General features: G+C 43.3%; 1 protein-coding gene across 1 annotated transcript in view; it reads left to right on the forward strand.

Annotated features, from left to right (window-relative positions):
• cntn3b (contactin 3b) overlaps nt 1–21,985 on the forward strand; it is a 62,827-nt gene that overhangs the window by 22,620 nt on the left and 18,222 nt on the right. Inside the window, exons 4-12 of the mRNA XM_086291370.1 lie at nt 890–1,065; nt 5,229–5,327; nt 15,795–15,998; nt 17,103–17,205; nt 17,515–17,699; nt 18,133–18,269; nt 18,860–18,989; nt 19,616–19,766; nt 21,306–21,433. Of these exons, the coding sequence (XP_086147496.1) occupies nt 890–1,065; nt 5,229–5,327; nt 15,795–15,998; nt 17,103–17,205; nt 17,515–17,699; nt 18,133–18,269; nt 18,860–18,989; nt 19,616–19,766; nt 21,306–21,433 (1,313 nt within the window). The remainder of the gene's footprint in view (nt 1–889; nt 1,066–5,228; nt 5,328–15,794; nt 15,999–17,102; nt 17,206–17,514; nt 17,700–18,132; nt 18,270–18,859; nt 18,990–19,615; nt 19,767–21,305; nt 21,434–21,985) is intronic.

A 21,985-nucleotide genomic window follows, 5' to 3' on the forward strand; every position in this document is an offset into this window, starting at 1 on the left:
GTTCCAGGCATGTCCCACCGGGAGGAGGCCCCGGGGCAGACCCAGGACACGCTGGAGAGATTATATCTCTCGGCTGGCCTGGGAACGCCTTGGTATTCCCCCGGACAAGCTGGAGGAGGTGGCTGGGGAGAGGGAGGTCTGGACCTCTTTGCTTAGGCTGCTACCCCCGCGACCCGACCTCGGATAAGCGGATGAAGATGGATGGATGGAATAGTTACTTTGCTATTGATTACTTGATAATGTTTCATTGCATCTTTAAATTATGGAAACTAAATCTTAAACAAGGAACGCAGTCTAAGTGCAGGTATTTATGTCAGTGCTTTGTCAGGGTAATCTGATTTGACCAAATATCACATGACCAGTACTTTATACTGCATGCCAAGGTGAGGACGTCAGTATGTTTGTTTTTGTTTTGTTCACCTTTTTCACATGTCCAGATAAGATTTTAAGCAAACATCAGAAAAGCAAACCTTTTTTCTTTCCAGACATCTGGCTCGCAGACTTTTAAAGCGTACCAATCCTCCTCTGTGGAGGTAATTAAAAATGAGATGAAATAAAATCCACTTCTTCATGCAACTAGGAGAAAATCAATATTCACCACAGATGATTTGCTGGGTTTTGGAAATTTGCCTAAATTAACAGCAAAACAGAATCCTTAAATGAAGTCAAACTGAAGTCTACTGAAGTCTAAAGTGACAAGAAATGCTTTCTTTGTTCCTAACTCGCTGCAAAAGCTGTTCGCATTTCTGCATTAATAATACAGGGCCCTGGTCTTATTGCTCACCTTTTATCCTCGCAGCATGATGTGGGCGGACTGATCAAATCGATAAACGCTGCGAGTGTTCATCTCCAGGGGGCTCAGCTACTGATTGTGTTTGCGTTTTTCCAGATGGTCACTAAACGGAACACTCATTGATCTTGGGAATGACTACCGGCGTCACATGTCTGGGGGCAGCCTGATCATTAGCAACCTGGACAAGGACCAAGACACCGGGGTGTACCAGTGCACAGCTTTCAACACGTGGGGGTCCATACTCAGCCGCAGAGCCAGCCTTCAATTTGCATGTAAGTGATCCTACAATTGCTAACACATTCCTGGCATGGTTCTGACACACTTATGACATTCTAGCATCTCTTTGTATCTGCTGTCTGACAGCCTGACATGAGGGTAATATGCTTGCAGCCCAGGCCTTCCTTCTTTTTTTTTCATTTACTATTACGATTTCTCATTTAGATTGCCTGGGAATAGATTTTCAAGAGGGGAAATGGTAATCGAATGAAATGTCAGATACAACAAACACAGTGGGTGAGGAAGCTTCTGACTGCTTCTGAACTCCATTGATTCTCATTAGCGGTTCCAGCTCTGACAGCATCTATGCTCCATCCAAACTGCCTCATATTTCACCAAGTGCAAGCCTCTGTGATACAGACTTTAAAGCGGACAAACACAACTAACGCTTAAGAGGTCTTTGTGTCTATGCAATCACCAGCTACTTCTTTATGTGTAATATGCGCAGAAGACTGTAAGTGGATCAGACAGTAGCAGGACTGCTGCTATAGCAGCCTGCGAAGACAAAAGGGGCTGAGAAGTGATGCTGTTGGTTGTGGTCCCACCTTCCAGACAGGCAGTGTAGAGGCACCTCTCCTCTCTTGATCAGGCCTCCTGACTATTGATCATGTCCCAAGGATAGAGAGCCTTTCACTTCCTCTCAGGAGATGGACTGCCATTATCCCTACAGCTCAGTAATGAATCTCACTCGTGGGGACTGGGTGAAGAGGAGAACTGCTTGACATTTATTGTCTTGCCTAATGCACAGTGAGGGAGGTCTAGAAGATCAGCAAGGCTGATATTCAGTTTTTCCATGTAATGAGGCTACTGCCCTAAGATAGAAATGTCGTGCTTTCTTTTGCTTTGCTTAGCCTTCACAATTCAGCTGCAACCACTGTAAGCATATCCTCCCACAGCTCATTTTTACAATGTAAAAAAATGTTCCAAATTAATTTAAAATACTGTGATTTAAAAAGTCTGCTTTCATACAACCAAGGTCAAACTCATTTATGAGATCTGGGAATTCAGAAAAAAAAAGGCCACTTATATGATCACACCAGTGGTTTTGAATTACCATTGTCTCTTTATATCTGTATTTCATGAATTACATATTAGCAGAAGGGGATCTGCAGCAGTTATTTTCCTGTTTCAGTCTTTGGAAGAGCTGTGGCTTAAAAAATAATACAAGCTCCTTACGTTTGATGATAGGATAGATTTTATTTTTCTGCAGAGTTGATTTTTTACGCATTACATACATTCACAGGGGCTAAGAAAGAGTCACGCTGTGAAAATTGGCATACAAGACTCACTGACCATTGCTTGATTCTCTCCTGACAGTCAGAATGTGACACAGCTGTTCCTATTATTTAAACAGTCAGAATAAACTGCTGGCTTCTTTACAACTTGTCACATTGTCATGTTTCTTTCCTTGTCAGACGTTTTTTAAAGCAATGCTGGTGCAGACAGAGATAGAAATTGTGTCACTGGGTACAATTTTACCAGAAGCTTTGGAAAAATAGTACGTCATATGCTTAGAGACCAGTGCTGTAGTGCCTGAGTAGCAGGTAAAGGAGCTTACTCAAGAGCTCAGTAGGACACAATATATAACAGGGAATGTCTCTATGGCGCCGCCGTTGCCCAGACCAATCATCGTCGAGCTGTAATGGTCACTCTGTAATCTCTAGGCAAGCCATTCTCGTATGGCAAAGACTGATTCTGCTTACAAAGGAATCACTGAAGCTACAGTGAGTTTGGCCTTTAGCTTTCAGAGTTACAGTGTGTGGTCAGTTCACTCCAGTGAAGCCCATTATTCTTTTTCCCAGCAAAGAAAGAAGCACATCCCCTCCAGCACCGAGTCCAGCTTCATCTTCACCCGTCTCTGTGCAGTTTTGTAAGAAGAGGCGCCATCTGTTTCTCTTTCACTAAGTAATTATTAGTAAACCTCTGATTCACCTTCCCCTGCTTCTAAAGGTCCTGCCATTATTATTATAAACAGCTGTTGCCAGGCTTGTTGAGCAGTTGCATCCATAAATGTCTGAACCTTGCCACAATTTTTGTTCTTTTTGTTTAGTGGTTACAGTTGCACTTTCCAATATGTGCATATTTTCAGGTGTCTAATGTAGTTGTAGTTGATGCTCATTTGTAATACTTTGCTACTGGTAAGAGGCAGGGTACGTGCCTCTCACCAGTAGCTAAGGAAGAATGAATTTCTGATTAATGCTTTTCACTTTTTTCACACATCTTCAGATGCTACTTTGTGGGTCTAACTTAAAATTTCATCTTCAGCAAGTGATAAGCAACTCAATAAGACTGGGGACAGGTGATTGGCTCAGACATTGCATAACTGCACTTATTTGGCTTCAGACACTCCTGAGTTGGTTTTGAGTCTCTAAATATTTTGCTGCATTTATGTGAATCTGAGCCGTAAGAGCAGAACTGTTCACTTCAGAATGAATCCAGCTGCTTCTGTCTTCTGTCAGTGAGAACAGTGTCTTTGCATCACACTGCCCTCGCTGTGTTTTACACAGGATGTTGTGTGCTCGGGATGGTCTTCACAGTTTTTACCTACCTTATTTTGATAAAGGCTGATCTTAGTTTCAGCTGATTTGGTAAGATCCAATCAGGCCTTTCAATTTTTGAGACCGATCAGTATTTTACTCATCACTTTTGTGTTTTCTCTCACAAAGTCTTGGTTTTATGATTGAATTGGAAGAGAAACACCAACCTCCTGAGCTGAATAGTGAAGGGGCTTTTCGCCATGGAAAGGATCCTGCGGTTGTTTTCAGCAGACATCCAGGCCTTTTTATGTTGATGAACTCATTCTTTTCTCTCGGAATGTCCCAAACTGTTAATTTGGCCTCCCCCTAATGTTCCCACTATCTCTCTGATGTATTCACTTTGTTTGTAAAGCCTGAGGATGGTCCTTTTTTTTCCAATTGCATGCTCCTTTGACCACATGCGGTTTCACAGAAAAAGCTTCCAAATGTAATTGCCACATTTGGAATCAGCTCTAGTCCTTTTACCTGCTTAATTTGTGAAGAAATAATCCAGAAATTGGCCACAACTGTGGGAAAAAAAAATCCATGCGTTTGTTGAATTAAACATTCTAGGTCCGTATTCATTATATAAATGTTTTAGTGCACATCTACCAAAGATTTGATCAGTACGTACCACTGTACGTTTCTTGCTCCAACACGGTTCCTGAGAATCCTAAATGTCATTTGAAGATCGACTCTCTTATTGACATTTCTTCTAAAGACAACCTAGTGAGATCAGGATGCCTCTGTCTGTATTTCAAGTCAGCCATCTCCTCCTGTGGCCTTCTAAGTGTCCTGCCGTGACTTGGCTCTGTTTGATTTCACTGCGGTCATCAGAGAGCCGCTCATTAATCTTACCAACACTCTGTCCCACTTCTCTCCATAATCTTCCTTCTCCTAATTTCCCTTATCGGTCACACTGACTTTCTTTTGTTTGTGTTTGGAAGGCTTACTCCAGGCTGTTAGCCAGAGGGTGCAGACAGAGTACAGAGCGGACTGCAGCAGCTTCCCTCCATCAGTCATGAAGCCAGGGGTGGTTTATCATCCCAGGTTTAGTTTTTGTCTGCCAGCAACTGCTCATTCATTTGCAAGGGGATAGATAGTGCTGAGAGTATTGATGGGGAAGCTAATGCTTTTAAGTGCAAGATTACACCACATTTAATAATGATGTTACTTATTGCTGCTGGCACTGCAAACTGTCATTTGTCATGCGCGCTCACCAGTGTTTGTTCAGTCTGTGCACAGTATTTTCTTCTTTCCCCTGCTCGTTTGATCTTATTTCAGCCTAATCTCTTCCTAAAGTGCAGCGTTGCAGGGTAAACGTCACAGAGTCAGGTCCGTCTATTTCATCAGCACACCAGATGCCTTTGAAAGTATTGGAGGCTGTCATGAGGTGTCCCAGGGCAATCAATGATGCCCTATAAAGTCCCAATCTTCAAAATGTAGCATCAAAAACATGGCTCAGTGATTCTGTGAAGGGAGTTTGGGGAGAATTATGCCCCCCGTTTTCAAAACTATCTCTTTAAAAGTAACCCTCATGGATATAGAAAATCTTTGAATCACACTTTTTGGTCAATCTGACTGTCAGTCGTATTCTTTTAAACCGCCACCCACTTCTGTTTCAATGTTTTCTGTCTCATCAGACCTGGATAACTTCAAAACTCAATCAGTGAGGAGTGCTGTCAATGTGCGTGAAGGCCAAGGAGTGGTTCTTTTATGTGGACCACCGCCACATTCTGGAGGTAAGTTTGCTATATGTTGTTGTTATTTAAACACAGCTCATAAGAATTACCTCCACTGAGTGCAAACTGCAAACATTGATGAATAATTACTGCCTTTTCTTAAACGTAATCCAGTTTTACACCCATTAATGTGTGCACATGCTCTTAGTAATCATCTTAATGTTGTTTATTGAGAACACCTATAAGCCATCCGCACTTGGGTGCTTTTCTTTCCACTTCATTCAGATTTTTTTTTTTTAATTAAAGCCATGTTTCTCAAATTAGAAAGATATTTATTTACTTTCATTGAGAGTTAAATTAGGAAATAAATATACTTTTTCTTGCTTGTGTGAGGCTAAAGCCAGCAATTAGCTAGCCTAGCTTCAAACAAAGCTGGAAACAGGAAAGAAATTAGCTTGGTGATGGCTAAAAATGACAATATTTGGGCCACGGCACCTCTGAAGCAGCTCATTACCACAGTATAATGATTTGCTTAGTCTGTATAAAATGTTGTGGTTATAAAGGAGGTAGGGTGCCAGAATGATAACCTCCATAAAACCACAATTTCTCTTTTTTTTTTTTTTGCACTTGAGCTTTACAGAAATAAATATGCTAATTAGCGAGCTTCAGAGGAGCTAAGAGGTGTTTGCTTTGTTTTGTTTTCGCACAGAGCCAGGCTTCTGTCTTCACACTATTTACACTGGTGTCAAGCCAGCCTCCAATTCGAGACTTGCAGTCAAGCCAGCCTCCAGTTTGTTTTACGTTCCCTGTGTATTCAAAGTATTACGGGAATGGATGTGGAAACCGGATTTCAAAATAAAAGCCAACTTCGAGTGAATTAACAGATATGTTAAGAACATAATAACATATAATTTAGGCTTTTTTTTTTTTTACAAACTCTAATGTTAGATCTATATGACACAGCCTTGTACCCTAATTGTGCCCTGTCACTATCAAGGCCATCTTATTTTGGATTCCAAAGTAAAAGCCCTGTGAATCTTCATTTTTGAACTACTCTTTCAATGACTTAATAATGCTCTTAAAAGCAAAAGTCGTATTTCCAAATACTATTTGAACTTTATATCAACACTTTCCAACCACAGTCTTTTTACAGTGATACCATATCAATATCAAGTCAGTCTGATTTTGCCTTTCATAGTAATGGCCCTTTGAAATTGTCCATAATTGACTTAATCTTCTAACGATTCAAAATGCTCTAAAATGAAAAATTCTTGTTTCCACAGGGTAATTCCACCTTAGATCAACAGTATACAGCCCCACAGTGATACCATATCAATATCAAGTCATTCTGATTATGCCTTCCAAAATAAAAGCCTTTTTAAATTGTCCATAATTGACCTAACTTTCAGTGATTTCAAAATGTTTTAAAATGGAAATTTCCTGTTTCCACAGGGTAATTCCACTCCAGATCAACAGTATACAACCTCACGATGTTACCATATCAATATCAAGACATTCTGATATTGCTTTAAAAAATAAAAGCATTTTCAAACTGCCCATATCTGAGTTGCTCCTGGAACAATTTCAAAATGCTCTAAAATGGAAATTTCCTGTTTCCACAGGGTAATTCCACTTTAGATCAACAGTATACAGCCCCACAGTGATACCATATTAATATCAAGTCATTCTGATTTTGCCTTCCAAAGTAAAAGCCTTTTCAAATTGTCCACAATTGACCTAACTTTCAGTGATTTCAAAATGCTCTAAAATGGAAATTTCGTGTTTCCACAGGATAATTCTACTCCAGATCAACAGTATACAGCCCCACAGTGATACCATATTAATATCAAGTCATTCTGATTTTGCCTTCCAAAATAAAAGACTTTTCAAATTGCCAAGATACGACCTACTCTTTTAAAGATTTCAAAATGCTCTAAAAGTGAAAATTGCTGTTTCCACAGGATAATTTCACTTTAGGTCAACAGTATACAACCTCACGATGTTACCATATCAATTTCAAGTAATTCTGATTATGCCTTCCAAAATAATGGCCTGTTGAAAATGCCCATAATTTACCTAACTTTCAGTGATTTCAGAATGCTCTAAAAAGGAAGATTTCAGTTTCCACAGGGTAATTCCACTTTAGATCAACAGTATCCAACCCGACAGTAAAACCATGTAAATTTCATGTTGGTCTGATTTCGCCTTTCAAATTAATGGCCCGTCGAATTTGTCCATATGTGATATACTCTTTCAATTATTTCAGAATGTTTTAAAAATGAAAATTGCTGTTTCAACACATATTGGGTTTTCATTTTGAAAAGCAAAATCAGACTCAATTGATTATGACAGAATTGAATCATAAAGATGATGTAAAAGGAAGCTGAAATTGCCACTAGGTTGTAATTGATAGTACGTTTATATTTTAAGTCTGTGGAAAGATGTCATGGTTGGTTTGCAAGCTGTTTTGTAATTTCTTTATTTAGAATGACATCTTTCCACAGACTTAAAATATAAACGTACTATCAATTACAACCTAGTGGCAATTTCAGCTTCCTTTTACATCATCTTTATGATTCAATTCTGTCATAATCAATTGAGTCTGATTTTGCTTTTCAAAATGAAAACCCAATATGTGTTGAAACAGCAATTTTCATTTTTAAAACATTCTGAAATAATTGAAAGAGTATATGTCATGGTCCTGGGTCGGTGACCCAGTGTTTTTGGTTATGTACTTTTGATAGTTTTGTATTTTCTAGCATTTAGTGGTGTTCCCTCTGGTTGATGTCTTCCCTGCTTGTGCATTTCCTTAGTGTAGTAAGTCTCTGTGTTTAGTCCGCGTCTTTGAGTCTGTGTCATTACGTGTATGTGTTTCCTGTTTTACTTTGAAGGGCTCTGTCTTATGTCAGTGTGTTCTGTTTACGTTTCCCCTGCCTTGTCAGTTATCATGTATTCCAGGTGTGTTCCCCTCCTGTTTCCCATCCCCTGATTCCTGGCATGTGTATTTATAGTGTGTGTTACCGTGTCCTCGTTGCTGGTTCGTCTGTGTTGTTTCCCCTCGGTCTCCCTGCATGTATTTCCCCGGACCTCCCTGCACCGTCATTCCTGGTTTGTGTGTTAGTTTACCCAGTTTAGGTTTCAGTTTCATGTTCCTAGCGCCTTTGTTGTTTGCATTTTTGTTGTTAATAAACACTCACCTGCACCAGAGCTGCCGCCTTTTGGTCCTATATATATTCCACACGGCTTGCCCCCGCAAACCGTGACAGAACGAACCAGCCACCATGGACCCAGCGGCAGTCAATCCGTCCGAGGAGCTCCAGGATGACATCGGCTACAATGTGGAGATCCTCCTCGGGCTGTGGCTGGAGAATCCTCCGCACGAGCTTCGCCTCGCCGTGGAAGGTCGGCTACAACGGCTCTTTTCCGGCCTGCCATGGCTACTAAATTCACTTCCTCCGACCATACAGGCTTTTCTCCGGCACACACCCCACCTTCTCTCAGCCACTCCTGCCTCGCTGCCCGACTCGCCGGATGTGATCTTGCCCGGCCCGTCGGAGCCGTCTGCGGGGAGGAGACGCCGATCGCGCCGCAAGCGCGCCACCCCACAGCTGGATGTTCGGACATCTAATTCGCCGGCTGTGGTGAATGAGGACTGTTTTCCATTTGCGGACTGTATGACTGTTCATTCAGGGGCGGTGTTCTGTGCGGCAGATGACTTTGTGAACAGCATATCAGCTCCCCCGCAGCCACTCTTAGCCCAGTCAGCTCAGTCTCCAGTGCCACCCTCAGCTCAGTCTCCAGTGCCACCCTCAGCTCAGTCTCCAGTGCCACCCTCAGCTCAGGCCCCAGTAGCTCCCGTGCCGCCTGTAGCGCAGGCCCCAGTAGCTCCCGTGCCGCCTGTAGCGCAGGCCCCAGTAGCTCCAGTGCCGCCCGTAGCGCAGGCCCCAGTAGCTCCAGTGCCGCCCGTAGCGCAGGCCCCAGTAGCTCCAGTGCCGCCCGTAGCGCAGGCCCCAGTAGCTCCAGTGCCGCCCGTAGCGCAGGCCCCAGTAGCTCCAGTGCCGCCCGTAGCGCAGGCCCCAGTAGCTCTGGCTCCAGCATTACCGGTTCCACCCGTTCACTCCGTGCAGGGAGAAAGCCTAAGTCCTACTCAAGGTGCTTTTCATGATTCAGCCGCCATTGGCACTGTTTGCCGCTCCAGGGCTTCCCCAGAGGCTAGGTCCCAGTCCTCAGCTGATTCTGGACCCCTGGAGTTTAAGCAGCCACCTGGGAAGTGCCCCGTGTCAGTGCTGTCTGAGCAGGGCCAGTGCTCAGCACAGCACCCATTTCCTTCATGTCTGCCAGTGGACTCCATGCCTGCTGGCTTTGTGATGGCTTCTGCTGGAGGGTCCAAGGGGCCCGTCCAGCCTTCGTCTCGTATCTCCGCTGGAGGGTCCGAGGGACTGCTCCGGCCTTCGTCTCGTGTCTCCGCTGGAGGGTCCGACGGACCGCTCCGGTCTTTGTTTCCTGTTTCCGCTGGGGGGCCCGAGGAGCCCGTCCAGCAGCCTTCCTCGTCAGCTGGTGGTTCCGGAGAACCACACCAGCCTCATGCCTCGTCGGCTGGAGGGTCCGAGGGGCCCGTTCAGCCTCCTGTCTCCGCTGGAGGGTCCGAGGGGCCCGTTCAGCAACCTTCCTCGTCAGCTGGGGGTTCAGGAGAACCGCACCAGCACCATGCCACATCAGCTGGAGGGCCCGAGGAGCCCATCCAGCCACCATCTGCTACGCCAGCTCCAGCCTGTGCTTCGTCAGCTGCAGCCTCAGAGCCTTCGTCAGCTGCAGCCTCAGAGCCTTCGTCAGCTGCAGCCTCAGAGCCTTCGTCAGCTGCGGCCTCATCAGAGTCTTCGTCCTCGTCTGGTCCGGCCTCATCAGAGTCTTCGTCCTCGTCTGGTCCGGCCTCATCAGAGTCTTCATCCACGCCTGGTCCAGCTGCCTCTGCCTGTGCTTCTGCTACGTCTGGTCCAGCTGCCTCTGCCTGTGCTTCTGCTACGCCTGGTCCAGCTGCCTCTGCCTGTGCTTCTGCTACGCCTGGCCCACCTGCCTGTGCTTCTGCTACGCCTGGCCCACCTGCCTGTGCTTCTGCTACGCCTGGCCCACCTGCCTCTGCCTGTGCTTCTGCTACGCCTGGCCCTGCGGCCGCCTGTGCTTCTGCTACGCCTGGTCCAGCCTCTGCCTGTGCTTCTGCTACGCCTGGTCCAGCCTCTGCCTGTGCTTCTGCTACGCCTGGTCCAGCCTCTGCCTGTGCTCCTGTTACGCCTGGTCCTGCCTCTGCTTCAGCGTCGCCTGGTCCTGTGCCCTCCAAGCCTCGGCCGGTGCGCCTGACACTTGGGCGCCGCCGCTGCCTTCCGCGCGGCCAGCCCCCTGATCGCCATCGCCTGAGTGGCCGCCGCTGCCTTCCGCACGGCCGGCCCCCGGACCGCCATCGCCTGAGTGGCCGCCGCTGCCTTCCGCACGGCCGGCCCCCGGACCGCCATCGCCTGAGTGGCCGCCGCTGCCTTCCGCACGGCCGGCCCCCGGACCGCCATCGCCTGAGTGACCGCCGCTGCCTTCCGCACGGCCGGCCCCCGGACCGCCATCGCCTGAGTGGCCGCCGCTGCCTTCCGCACGGCCGGCCCCCGGACCGCCATCGCCTGAGTGGCCGCCGTTGCCGTCCGCACGGCCGGCCTCCCGAACTGTATCCACGTCGCCGCCGTTGCCGTCCGCACGGTCGGCCCCCCGAACTGTTTTGGACTCCTGTGCTGTCGGCCCCCTGGCCGGCCCCCCCGAACCGTTTTGGACTCCTGTGCTGTCGGCCCCCTGGCCGGCCCCCTGAACTGTTTTGGACTCCTGTGCTGTCGGCCCCCTGGACTCTTCTGTTTTGGACTGTTTTTTTTTTCCTGTGTTTTGGTGTGCTTCGTTTCTTTTGGTTTTGGGCTCGTTTTTTGTTTTTGTCTTTTGGCCTTCTGGTGCTCCGGTTTTGTTTTGCTTCGAGCCCTCCTTCCTGGGCCCCCGCCGCCCGCCCTGGTCGGGTTGTTTTCTGTTTTTTCTGGCTGTTTTTTTTTTTTTTTTTTTCTTGTTGGGCTGTCTGGAGCCAGCCTTTGGGGGGGGGGGTACTGTCATGGTCCTGGGTCGGTGACCCAGTGTTTTTGGTTATGTACTTTTGATAGTTTTGTATTTTCTAGCATTTAGTGGTGTTCCCTCTGGTTGATGTCTTCCCTGCTTGTGCATTTCCTTAGTGTAGTAAGTCTCTGTGTTTAGTCCGCGTCTTTGAGTCTGTGTCATTACGTGTATGTGTTTCCTGTTTTACTTTGAAGGGCTCTGTCTTATGTCAGTGTGTTCTGTTTACGTTTCCCCTGCCTTGTCAGTTATCATGTATTCCAGGTGTGTTCCCCTCCTGTTTCCCATCCCCTGATTCCTGGCATGTGTATTTATAGTGTGTGTTACCGTGTCCTCGTTGCTGGTTCGTCTGTGTTGTTTCCCCTCGGTCTCCCTGCATGTATTTCCCCGGACCTCCCTGCACCGTCATTCCTGGTTTGTGTGTTAGTTTACCCAGTTTAGGTTTCAGTTTCATGTTCCTAGCGCCTTTGTTGTTTGCATTTTTGTTGTTAATAAACACTCACCTGCACCAGAGCTGCCGCCTTTTGGTCCTATATATATTCCACACGGCTTGCCCCCGCAAACCGTGACAGTATATCACATATGGACAAATTCGACGGGCCATTAATTTGAAAGGCGAAATCAGACCAACATGAAATTTACATGGTTTTACTGTCGGGTTGGATACTGTTGATCTAAAGTGGAATTATCCTGTGGAAACAGCATCTTTCAATTTAAGAGCATTTTGAAATCGTTAAACGAGTAGGTCGTCTACGGGCAATTTGAAAATACTTTTATTTTGGAAGGCAAAATCAGAGTGACTTGATCTTAACATCGTATCTCTGTGGGGTTGTATACTGTTGATTTAAAGTGAAATTATTCTGTGGAAACAGAAAATTTCCTTTTTAGAGCATTCCGAAATCACTGAAAGTTAGGTAAGTTATTGGCATTTTCAACAGGCCATTATTTTGGAAGGCAAAATCAGAATGACTTGAAATTGAAGTAGTACCATGGTGTGGATGTACACTTTTGATCTAACATGGATTCATCCTGTGGAAAGAGCAAGTTTCATTTTTAGAGCGTTCTGAATTCTTTAAAAGAGGAGGTCGTATATCGGCAATTTGAAAAGTCTTTTATTTTGGAAGGCAACATCAGACTGATTTGATATTGATATGGTATCACTGTGGGGTTGGATACTATTGATCTAAAGTGGAATTATGCTGTGGAAACAGCAATTTTCCATCTTAGAGCATTTTGAATTCGCTCCAAGAGTAAGTCATATATGGGCAAATTGAAAAAGCTTTTATTTTGAAAAGCAAAATCAGACTGACTTGAAATTGACATGGTAACATCGTGAGGTTGTATACTGTTGATCTAAAGTGGAATTACCCTGTGGAAACTGAAATCTTCCTTTTTAGAGCATTCTGAAATCACTGAAAGTTAGGTAAATTATGGGCATTTTCAACAGGCCATTATTTTGGAAGGCATAATCAGAATTACTTGAAATTGATATGGTAACATCGTGAGGTTGTATACTGTTGACCTAAAGTGAAATTATCCTGTGGAAACAGCAATTTTCACTTTTAGAGCATTTTGAAATCTTTAAAAGAGTAGGTCGTATCTTGGCAATTTTAAAAGTCTTTTATTTTGGAAGGCAAAATCAGAATGACTTGATATTAATATGGTATCACTGTGGGGCTGTATACTGTTGATCTGGAGTAGAATTATCCTGTGGAAACACGAAATTTCCATTTTAGAGCATTTTGAAATCACTGAAAGTTAGGTCAATTGTGGACAATTTGAAAAGGCTTTTACTTTGGAAGGCAAAATCAGAATGACTTGATATTAATATGGTATCACTGTGGGGCTGTATACTGTTGATCTAAAGTGGAATTACCCTGTGGAAACAGGAAATTTCCATTTTAGAGCATTTTGAAATTGTTCCAGGAGCAACTCAGATATGGGCAGTTTGAAAATGCTTTTATTTTTTAAAGCAATATCAGAATGTCTTGATATTGATATGGTAACATCGTGAGGTTGTATACTGTTGATCTGGAGTGGAATTACCCTGTGGAAACAGGAAATTTCCATTTTAAAACATTTTGAAATCACTGAAAGTTAGGTCAATTATGGACAATTTAAAAAGGCTTTTATTTTGGAAGGCATAATCAGAATGACTTGATATTGATATGGTATCACTGTGGGGCTGTATACTGTTGATCTAAGGTGGAATTACCCTGTGGAAACAAGAATTTTTCATTTTAGAGCATTTTGAATCGTTAGAAGATTAAGTCAATTATGGACAATTTCAAAGGGCCATTACTATGAAAGGCAAAATCAGACTGACTTGATATTGATATGGTATCACTGTAAAAAGACTGTGGTTGGAAAGTGTTGATATAAAGTTCAAATAGTATTTGGAAATACGACTTTTGCTTTTAAGAGCATTATTAAGTCATTGAAAGAGTAGTTCAAAAATGAAGATTCACAGGGCTTTTACTTTGAAATCCAAAATAAGATGGCCTTGATAGTGACAGGGCACAATTAGGGTACAAGGCTGTGTCATATAGATCTAACATTAGAGTTTGTAAAAAAAAAAAAGCCTAAATTATATGTTATTATGTTCTTAACATACCTGTTAATTCACTCGAAGTTGGCTTTTATTTTGAAATCCGGTTTCCACATCCATTCCCGTAATACTTTGAATACACAGGGAACGTAAAACAAACTGGAGGCTGGCTTGACTGCAAGTCTCGAATTGGAGGCTGGCTTGACACAAGTCTATTTACAGTATTTAGGCTAAAATAACGAACATAGCACTGTTGGCTGTTAGCCTTATATTCAAGCACCTCCACACATTCAAGAAAAAAGATGCTTTAATTGTTCAAGTGAGAGTCTAAAATTGCATTTGATAAAGCAGAGGCTACAAATAGACGAGATAAAGACACGGGCTGCTCAGCCCGACTGCTCTGAGTGTCTGCGGAAAACTAAAAAAAATAAAACACAATGGCTGCTGCCTAGCTTGTCACCCTCTTGATACAATAGCTTGCACAGTGGAACAACCAATTTCCTTCACAAGCGAGCAGTTTGTAGCACAGCATTGTACAGCTGGTCTTTGGGATAATGGGTCAAAGTACTCTGTGAAATACAGTTTGACAGCTTTTCTCTTTGACACAGGTTTATATGCAGTTGGCTGTTGTAACCGTATCACAGCTGTGTTTTCCTGCATTTTCCGAAGTGAATGAAAGTAAAGCTGCGCAAGGCTGTTGTCCCTGTTTTTCTTCCTTACCTCTTTCCCCTTTTGCTCTCTTCCTGGCTCCCTCTCTCGCTGCTGTCCCCTCTCTCCACCCTCTTTTCCTTTTTAAAATTTGAAAGCGATGATGTGCCACATAACCTTGAACTTTATCTGATGCCTACAGTAAGAGGCATTCCCTTTAGTTTTCATTACACTTCATTGGCTTTGAATTCTGCACAAGCTTTTTCCTCCCCCTCCGTATGCATTATCCCAACACCCATTTATGAAAAATTAAATACAGTACCATTGCAAGCAGATGTTATTGTACTCCACCTTAGACATTTGTTTACTCCAAGGGCTTTTTTTTGGCACTTTTATCTTCCATGTACTGTAAAACCACTTGTGTTGTATTTTCTTTGTCGCTTAACAAAGAATTGCTTGGCAAAATGATATTACTGCCCGTTATAGACACATAGTTCAGCTCCAGGTTATGCTGACTATGCTGCCGCTTTTGCCTAATCAGAGGCAGCTTTGTATCTGCATCGCTGCACCCAGCTCGGACGCTCAATCCCATCTATGGGCTCCCCCCTCAGGGCGATTGACAGTCATTGTGTACACCTTTTGACTCTGAGCCCACTACCTTTGAAGTGGCTGATTACACAGAGCATCTCCTAACTCTTGAACGTCTTTGCAGTGTTTTCTTTGAGAAAATGCCACAGTAATTCATCACAGAAAGTCTCTCCTTTCTTATGGTAGACCTACCATTTGAAAAGGGGCATGACAACATATATTTGTGCCAATCCATCCATCCCTCAATCCAACCATTGACTTGCCTGTGCCACCCCTGAACTAAGGCGCTCAGGGACCCAGGGAATGGAGGCCATGTGCCAGGGGAGGGTCACTGACGCGTTGTAATCCATTTTGTTTCGCTCCCTTTCCTTAGCTCTCCCTTTTTTTTTCTGCACTGATAGCTGCTACAGTCACCCAGTCTTGGTATCTCCTCCCAAGGAAACTGAGATAAGGGAAGGAAAATGACATGATACGCTCACATTTTAAGGCCGTAGCCGAGTTCTTTTGATACAGCTGTTCCAGCGGGGGCCAATGCGACTAACACGTGTGAAATCAGCCGAGGTGTGAAAGTGGACCGCTGCTGCATAGTTCAACTGTCTTCCTTTCTCTTCTAGAGCTGACATTTGCGTGGATCTTCAATGAATACCCTCACTTTGTCCAACAAGACAGTCGGAGATTCATCTCTCAAGAGACAGGAAGCCTGTACATCGCCAAAGTGGAGCGCTCAGATGTGGGCAACTACACCTGTGTGGTTAACAACACTGTCACAAGGGAGAAGATCCTCAGCTCTCCCACACCACTGGTCCTCAGAAGCGATGGTAAACACTAAAATCAGGCTTTCATCTTTATGCTCATATGCCATGCAGCTTTAATCTGTTGTCAGACTTCTCTGCCTGAAGGCTGCATTCCCGGATTCATCATGATTTCAGCTCGTTAAGATCTAGGTTATAATTTAAGTTCCACATTTTAATTTCATTATAAAAGCAGGTAATTGATCGTACTCCAGCAAGGTGGTAGGACCTGCTTCGCACTCAACAGATAATAGCTGGGTTGTGAAAAGTCCATTTGGCTGGTGTTTATCCTCCTCCAGCTGAAGAATGTGGAACATTTATGAATTATTAATGCTATTAATATTTGTTTACAAGCTTTGATGACATAAAATGAGAAAGCTGTGACTGTCAAACAATTACAAGTGCATTATTACAAACAAGAAAAATCGAAAGGACAGCAAACGGGATTATTACCAGCCTAAAACTGAGCCGTAAGACAGCAACAGATGAGTTGTTAACCATTAGTAAAGACACGAATTCCAAAGCTTGTCTTTTTACAATGTGGCACAGAGTTACATAAAAGCCACTAATTTCATTTTGTATTCCAGCTGCAGCACAAAGCTTTTATGAGCTGGCTTCTTAGGTTGTGTTATTATCAAAATGCCACAAATATATTCTAAGTACAGAGGAAGATGCAGTTGCATATTTTGCATGTTTTCCTGAGAGTGTGTCAGCTTTATCACAGTCTTTTCTGACTTTTAATCTGAAAACATGAAGAGGACCCCAAATCAGCTTTTACTTAGAGACTGCCAGGTTGTGATTGCTAATAATAAAGGGCAGGCTACTCTCTCTGCAAGGAAGTCACTGACCTGTCCCGGTGATGTGAATGTAAATAAACTCCTGAATGAAGTCACATAGCCAAATGTTATCAATCTCTGCTAAATAAGTCCTTTTATAGCCCCCCTCTTAATCCCCCCCCCCTCCCCCCTCTTTTACAATGCCTTCACTGGTCACTTTGTATTCATATGCATAACATTTGCATTAGCTGCCCCGCTGTGTCATTGCTCTCTCTCTGCCTGATTCACGGTGCGTGTGAGTCTGCTGTTAATCACTGATGTAAAAAGCTTGTCATCTATTGTCTCCCTTTTGTAGGAGTAATGGGTGAATATGAACCCAAAATAGAAGTCCATTTTCCCGATTCAGTTCCAGCAGCGAAAGAATCAGCGGTGAAACTGGAATGCTTCGCTTTGGGAAAGTAAGTCACTGTATGCCTGTGACACAAACGTACCGCTACTCAAGACGATTTAAGAATGCACAAGCGTTAGCATTACTCATCCTCAGATTCATCAATCCATAGGAACGTATGAAAAAGACAAGGGAGCAGAAGTAAGAGTTCTTTTAAGAGCATCCGACAGCTTGGCAATCACGGATTGATTTGCAGGGAACGAGAATTCACAAAGCTTTTACTTTTTCTAACAACTACTTTTCCTTCTGTCCTTAATCACACTTTGATCAGAGCGAGTGACAGTTACAATCCTGGGAACTTCTTGTTTCTCTTTTACAGCCCCGTCCCAGAAATAAGCTGGAGGAGAACGAGCGGCGTCCCTTTCCCCAGCAAAGTCAAAATGAAGAATTCAAATGCCGTCCTGGAAATCCCTAATTTCCAGCAGGAGGATGCGGGGACGTACGAGTGCATGGCGGAGAATCGCAGAGGCAAAAATGCTGCACGGGGCCGTATTTCATTCCACGGTAAGTGAGCCGTTTCAAATCGAATGACAGTGAGGTGGAGGGACAAATGGAACATATATATCCACAGTTGTCCAGAAAACATGCAGATGGCCAGCAGCTTGAATCCCATTTGCTCGACATAAAACCTTTTTCTGCGGACGTTTGAGGCTTAATGTTGTTGAAATTTCAGAACAAGCTAAGGGTAGAAATGACAAATGGCTATTATTCCAGGGGCTTTAAATTCATTTCCAGTTAATATTCAGATCTGTTTACCATCCCGTGTTTCTCATTATGCTGGTAATCCACTTGTAAAGTTTAAAATTTGATTTAAATTTAAGCTTTAATGCCAGGCTGCTTTTATGGTTGTATGATTCCTGATGCAATTCTTTACTAATCCAGTGCTTCTATAATTAAAACGCATGTTTGAATAGGTAACCTTTTCATTTATTCCAAGCTAAACCTCACTGGCTCCAGACGATGGCGGACACAGCTCTTTCCATAGAGGGAAACCTCTTCTGGGAATGTAAGGCCAATGGAAAGCCTAAACCATCCTACAGCTGGCTGAAGAATGGGGAGCAAGTGATGGCTGATGTATGGAGATATGTTACATTTCTTTCCTTTCTGGCTAAAATTTCTTAGTTTCTAAATAGTTTCCAATTAATAACAAAAAATTGAGCTGGTCTGTACCAGAAATTGTAAATGCAATAATGTTAATATGCTGTGTGTATATAAGTAATGTATGCTAATGGGTACGTTAGCTAATGTATGCTAATGCAGACGTTAGCTATTCTAAAGCCAGACTATGCTTTAGAAAGCATCGATCCCCTCCCCACGCAGCACCGAGACAACTTTATCTGTTAAAAATGATGTGATCTGTCATCATCATCATGATCATCCTGAAAGGTCATGAAATATAAGTTATGTTAACAATTTTTCTGTTCGGTGTGTTTAAGAAGCAGATAAATAGTTTTCACCACTGCACTTCCTCATCTATGTCAAGCTTACCATATGCAGGTGCCAGGTCTCTCTTGGAAATGAGATTTTTAATCTCAATGAGATTTTTTACCTGGATAAATAAAGGATTAATAAAATGCAGAGTTGCAGTAATTGCTGTTGTGCCTTTGGATATAATAGGCTGGCCTTGCGATGGATATGCAGGACTCTTTCTCTTTCCTCCACAGGGCCGTGGACAAATTGAAAACGGGGCCCTTTCTATATCTTCGTTAAACCGTTCCGATTCTGGGATGTATCAGTGTGTGGCTGAAAACAAACATGGAATTATTTATTCCAGTGCCCAGCTAATGGTGTTAGGTAAGATCGCCTCCCTCCTCCTGCTTTTATCCTGCTTATCTGTCTATGCGTTTGATCATCTCCTAAGATAAAAACCAGCAGCCTGCTATAACGTACCTCTGCAATCAGTCTGTGCACGCATTTGATGTCACCATGGGCTTTGCCAGCAAAAATGTGAATCTGATAGAGTGTCTCGTTTTACTTTCAGTCATTTCACGTATTGATTTGGATACTACAAATGCATTGTTTTGTGGCATTGTGCATGCCTTCTCATGTAGACAGGGTATTGATTTATTTGCAAAGCTTTGATGACTTCCATCTGACTGGCTCAATAAGAAATTCAACTCTCTTGATACATGTGATGACACTTGAGTGTCCTAACAATGGCTAACAAAAAACTGATGAGTGCAGACAATAGTTTATGACATGCTTGAGGTGAATGGTGTATTCAAGGATGTGCAGCTGAAGGGTGGGATGACTATGGCGAGCTTTGAGACCAGTAGGCTTTTGTGCTGAGATTTCAGGCTGCTTTCTCTGAAAGCTGAAGGAGAGTTTATCTCAGTACAGCACGGTTGATCTGCAAAGGTTCAGGTTGCCCATATATATATTTTTTAATCTCACACCTTTCTCTGTTCCCCTACATGCAGCTTCACCTCCTACTTTCTCCAAAAGTCCGCTAAGGGCCTTGCTAAAAGCTCGCTCAGGCAGCGAAGTCACTCTTGAATGCAAGCCTCAGGCCTCACCCCCAGCAATTAGCTTGTGGAAGAAAGGGAATGAAATCCTGCAGAGAACTGAAAGGTAGGATAAAAATCCAAGTGTATATTACTGGCAGCTTTCATTCGCATTCACTGCAAGCTGACTTGTTTCAATAGTGCATTTGGCATTTGCGGAGATGCATAGAAGGAAAGGCTAATGAGAAGAACGAGAGGGCACCCACCAGGAAAATTGCAGATAGCTCATATACTGCGTGCCCCCTTGTGTGCAAATAGCTCGGTGTGAAGACTGAAGATGCTAGGTGGTCATATCAACACTGTGTTAAATATTTAAGAAGATAAAAGAGTAGTAAATGGAGTTCCCGCTCATCTTGTAAACTGAGGAAGGAACTCTAAAGTAAGAATGAAGCTACTGCACCTGTAATTATCTGTTTTATCATGACAGACAAAGAGTTACAAGGGCTTGATTGATGCAATCACCAAACAGCAGAGACGAAAGCTTTGATGCAGATCGGAGAGCAGTCTCAATAGACAAGAAATAACTCAGAACACAGGCACAAAGACAATGAGCCAACATCAAGTGTCGCTTTCAGTGGTATAAAGTGGTGCTTCATTTAGTTTGGTGCCCTTCTCTGTTGGATTTTTTATTGGATAAACCGGAACGTTTCACAATAAAGAAGCATTTAAAGGTAGAGAATTCCAAAAGCATGTCACGTTTCAGGCTTTTTGTCATCTCGATAGGCAAAAGAATCAAAAAGCTCAGATAGTTTCTAAAACCTCCTGTAAGTTATCGTACGTACATCAAGACTTTGGAACACACGCTCACACACAACAGACAGACTGAATACAAACTCAATACAAAGTCAAACGCAGGCATCCCAGTACAGGAAAGAAATGCCGTTTGAATCGCTCCCATGCTGCCTATTGAAGAGGAGGTCTGAAAAAGAACAATACGAGCAAGGCGTCTTGTCAAAACAGCACAGAGCCTCTTTAGTCGGCTCCAGATGGGAAGCTGCATGTATAGCGGCGGAAAATTGGTAGAATTCCCAAGCTGACTGACATTTAGCATATGTGAAGCCCACGTACTCTTTCAAGACTGGATGTATGCAGACACTGGAAGGGAAATGTTTACTCACATATGCAGTCACGCTGTAAATTGGAGCAGTGTTTAGAAAATGAATTTTGCACACATTTTCTCACTGAATACCACATCAGTTGAAAAATTGTTACAACCATCTGATTTCTATATAAGCTTATGTTTAGCTCATGCCTTGATTTATACATGTTTGGAGATAGACATCTTCTAAATAACTACAGATTTCTAATGACCCAGCTAGTGGAAATAATATAATAAAACTGTTTAAAGTGGGGGGCTTTGCATGTTATTTTTTTAATATCTAGCCAGTCGGTGACCTTTCAGCATGATAGGGGTTTCACACTGACCTCATCGATTTAAAGTCTTTAAATCTGAGTTATTTGACAAATCTTTGAGAATTTTATTATATACATGGCGATAGATGGAAACGTCATTACTATATACAAATCCAAAACAGAGCTGAACACTGTAGTCCTACTTTACAATCGCTATCTTACCAAATACAGTAAAAAGCCGCTCTCTTCTCAGGATTGCTTTGCTTCCAGATGGAACATTAAAGATTGCCAATGTAACCAAACGGGATGCAGCTAGCTACACGTGTATCGCTAAGAATCGGTTTGGGACGGCAAGCACAACAGGAAGACTGATTGTCACTGGTAAGTCTGGCCTAAAAGTCGAATCGCTCTCAGTTAATTAACCTTTTCACTGTCTGCTCCATCCCTTCTTTGTCATCACACCTGACACGCTTCCCATTCAAGAACTTTGATTTGCCTCTCAAGGCTTGTGCTAATTTTTGCAAACAATGGGTTCTTGATTTCAAAGAGAAGAAAAGAAACCAAAAAAACCCCGTAAAAAATCAGCATTTCATTCATTCCTGTTAAAGATTTTAACTCGGAAAATTAACTCTCGGTTTTTAAATGGAATAAAGGAACAAGACAAACTCTGAAACCTTAGGAAATACAAGCTTTCTTGGTGAGAGTTAAATAAGATAAGAGGCTATTATCAGTCATATGTGTGTACACTAATAATAATAAAGCTCATGCTGTTTCACTTTAACAAGTGCTGAATATGATTATGGTGGTTATTGAGCGTGCTGGTGGCCATGTTTAAATCGCTGCAAACATCCAAAATTAGATGACAAATACAGTTGTCCTTTACCAGCCACAACAATGCTGCAATGCAGCATTGTGCTAGGAAAGATTGAGTTA

This window comes from Aulonocara sp. 'chitande type north' Nkhata Bay, linkage group LG5, assembly GCF_057382095.1.
Source record: "Aulonocara sp. 'chitande type north' Nkhata Bay isolate Kocher_YH1m ecotype deep benthic linkage group LG5, A_spYH_male_GT1.1, whole genome shotgun sequence".
Classification (NCBI taxonomy): domain Eukaryota; kingdom Metazoa; phylum Chordata; class Actinopteri; order Cichliformes; family Cichlidae; genus Aulonocara; species Aulonocara sp. 'chitande type north' Nkhata Bay.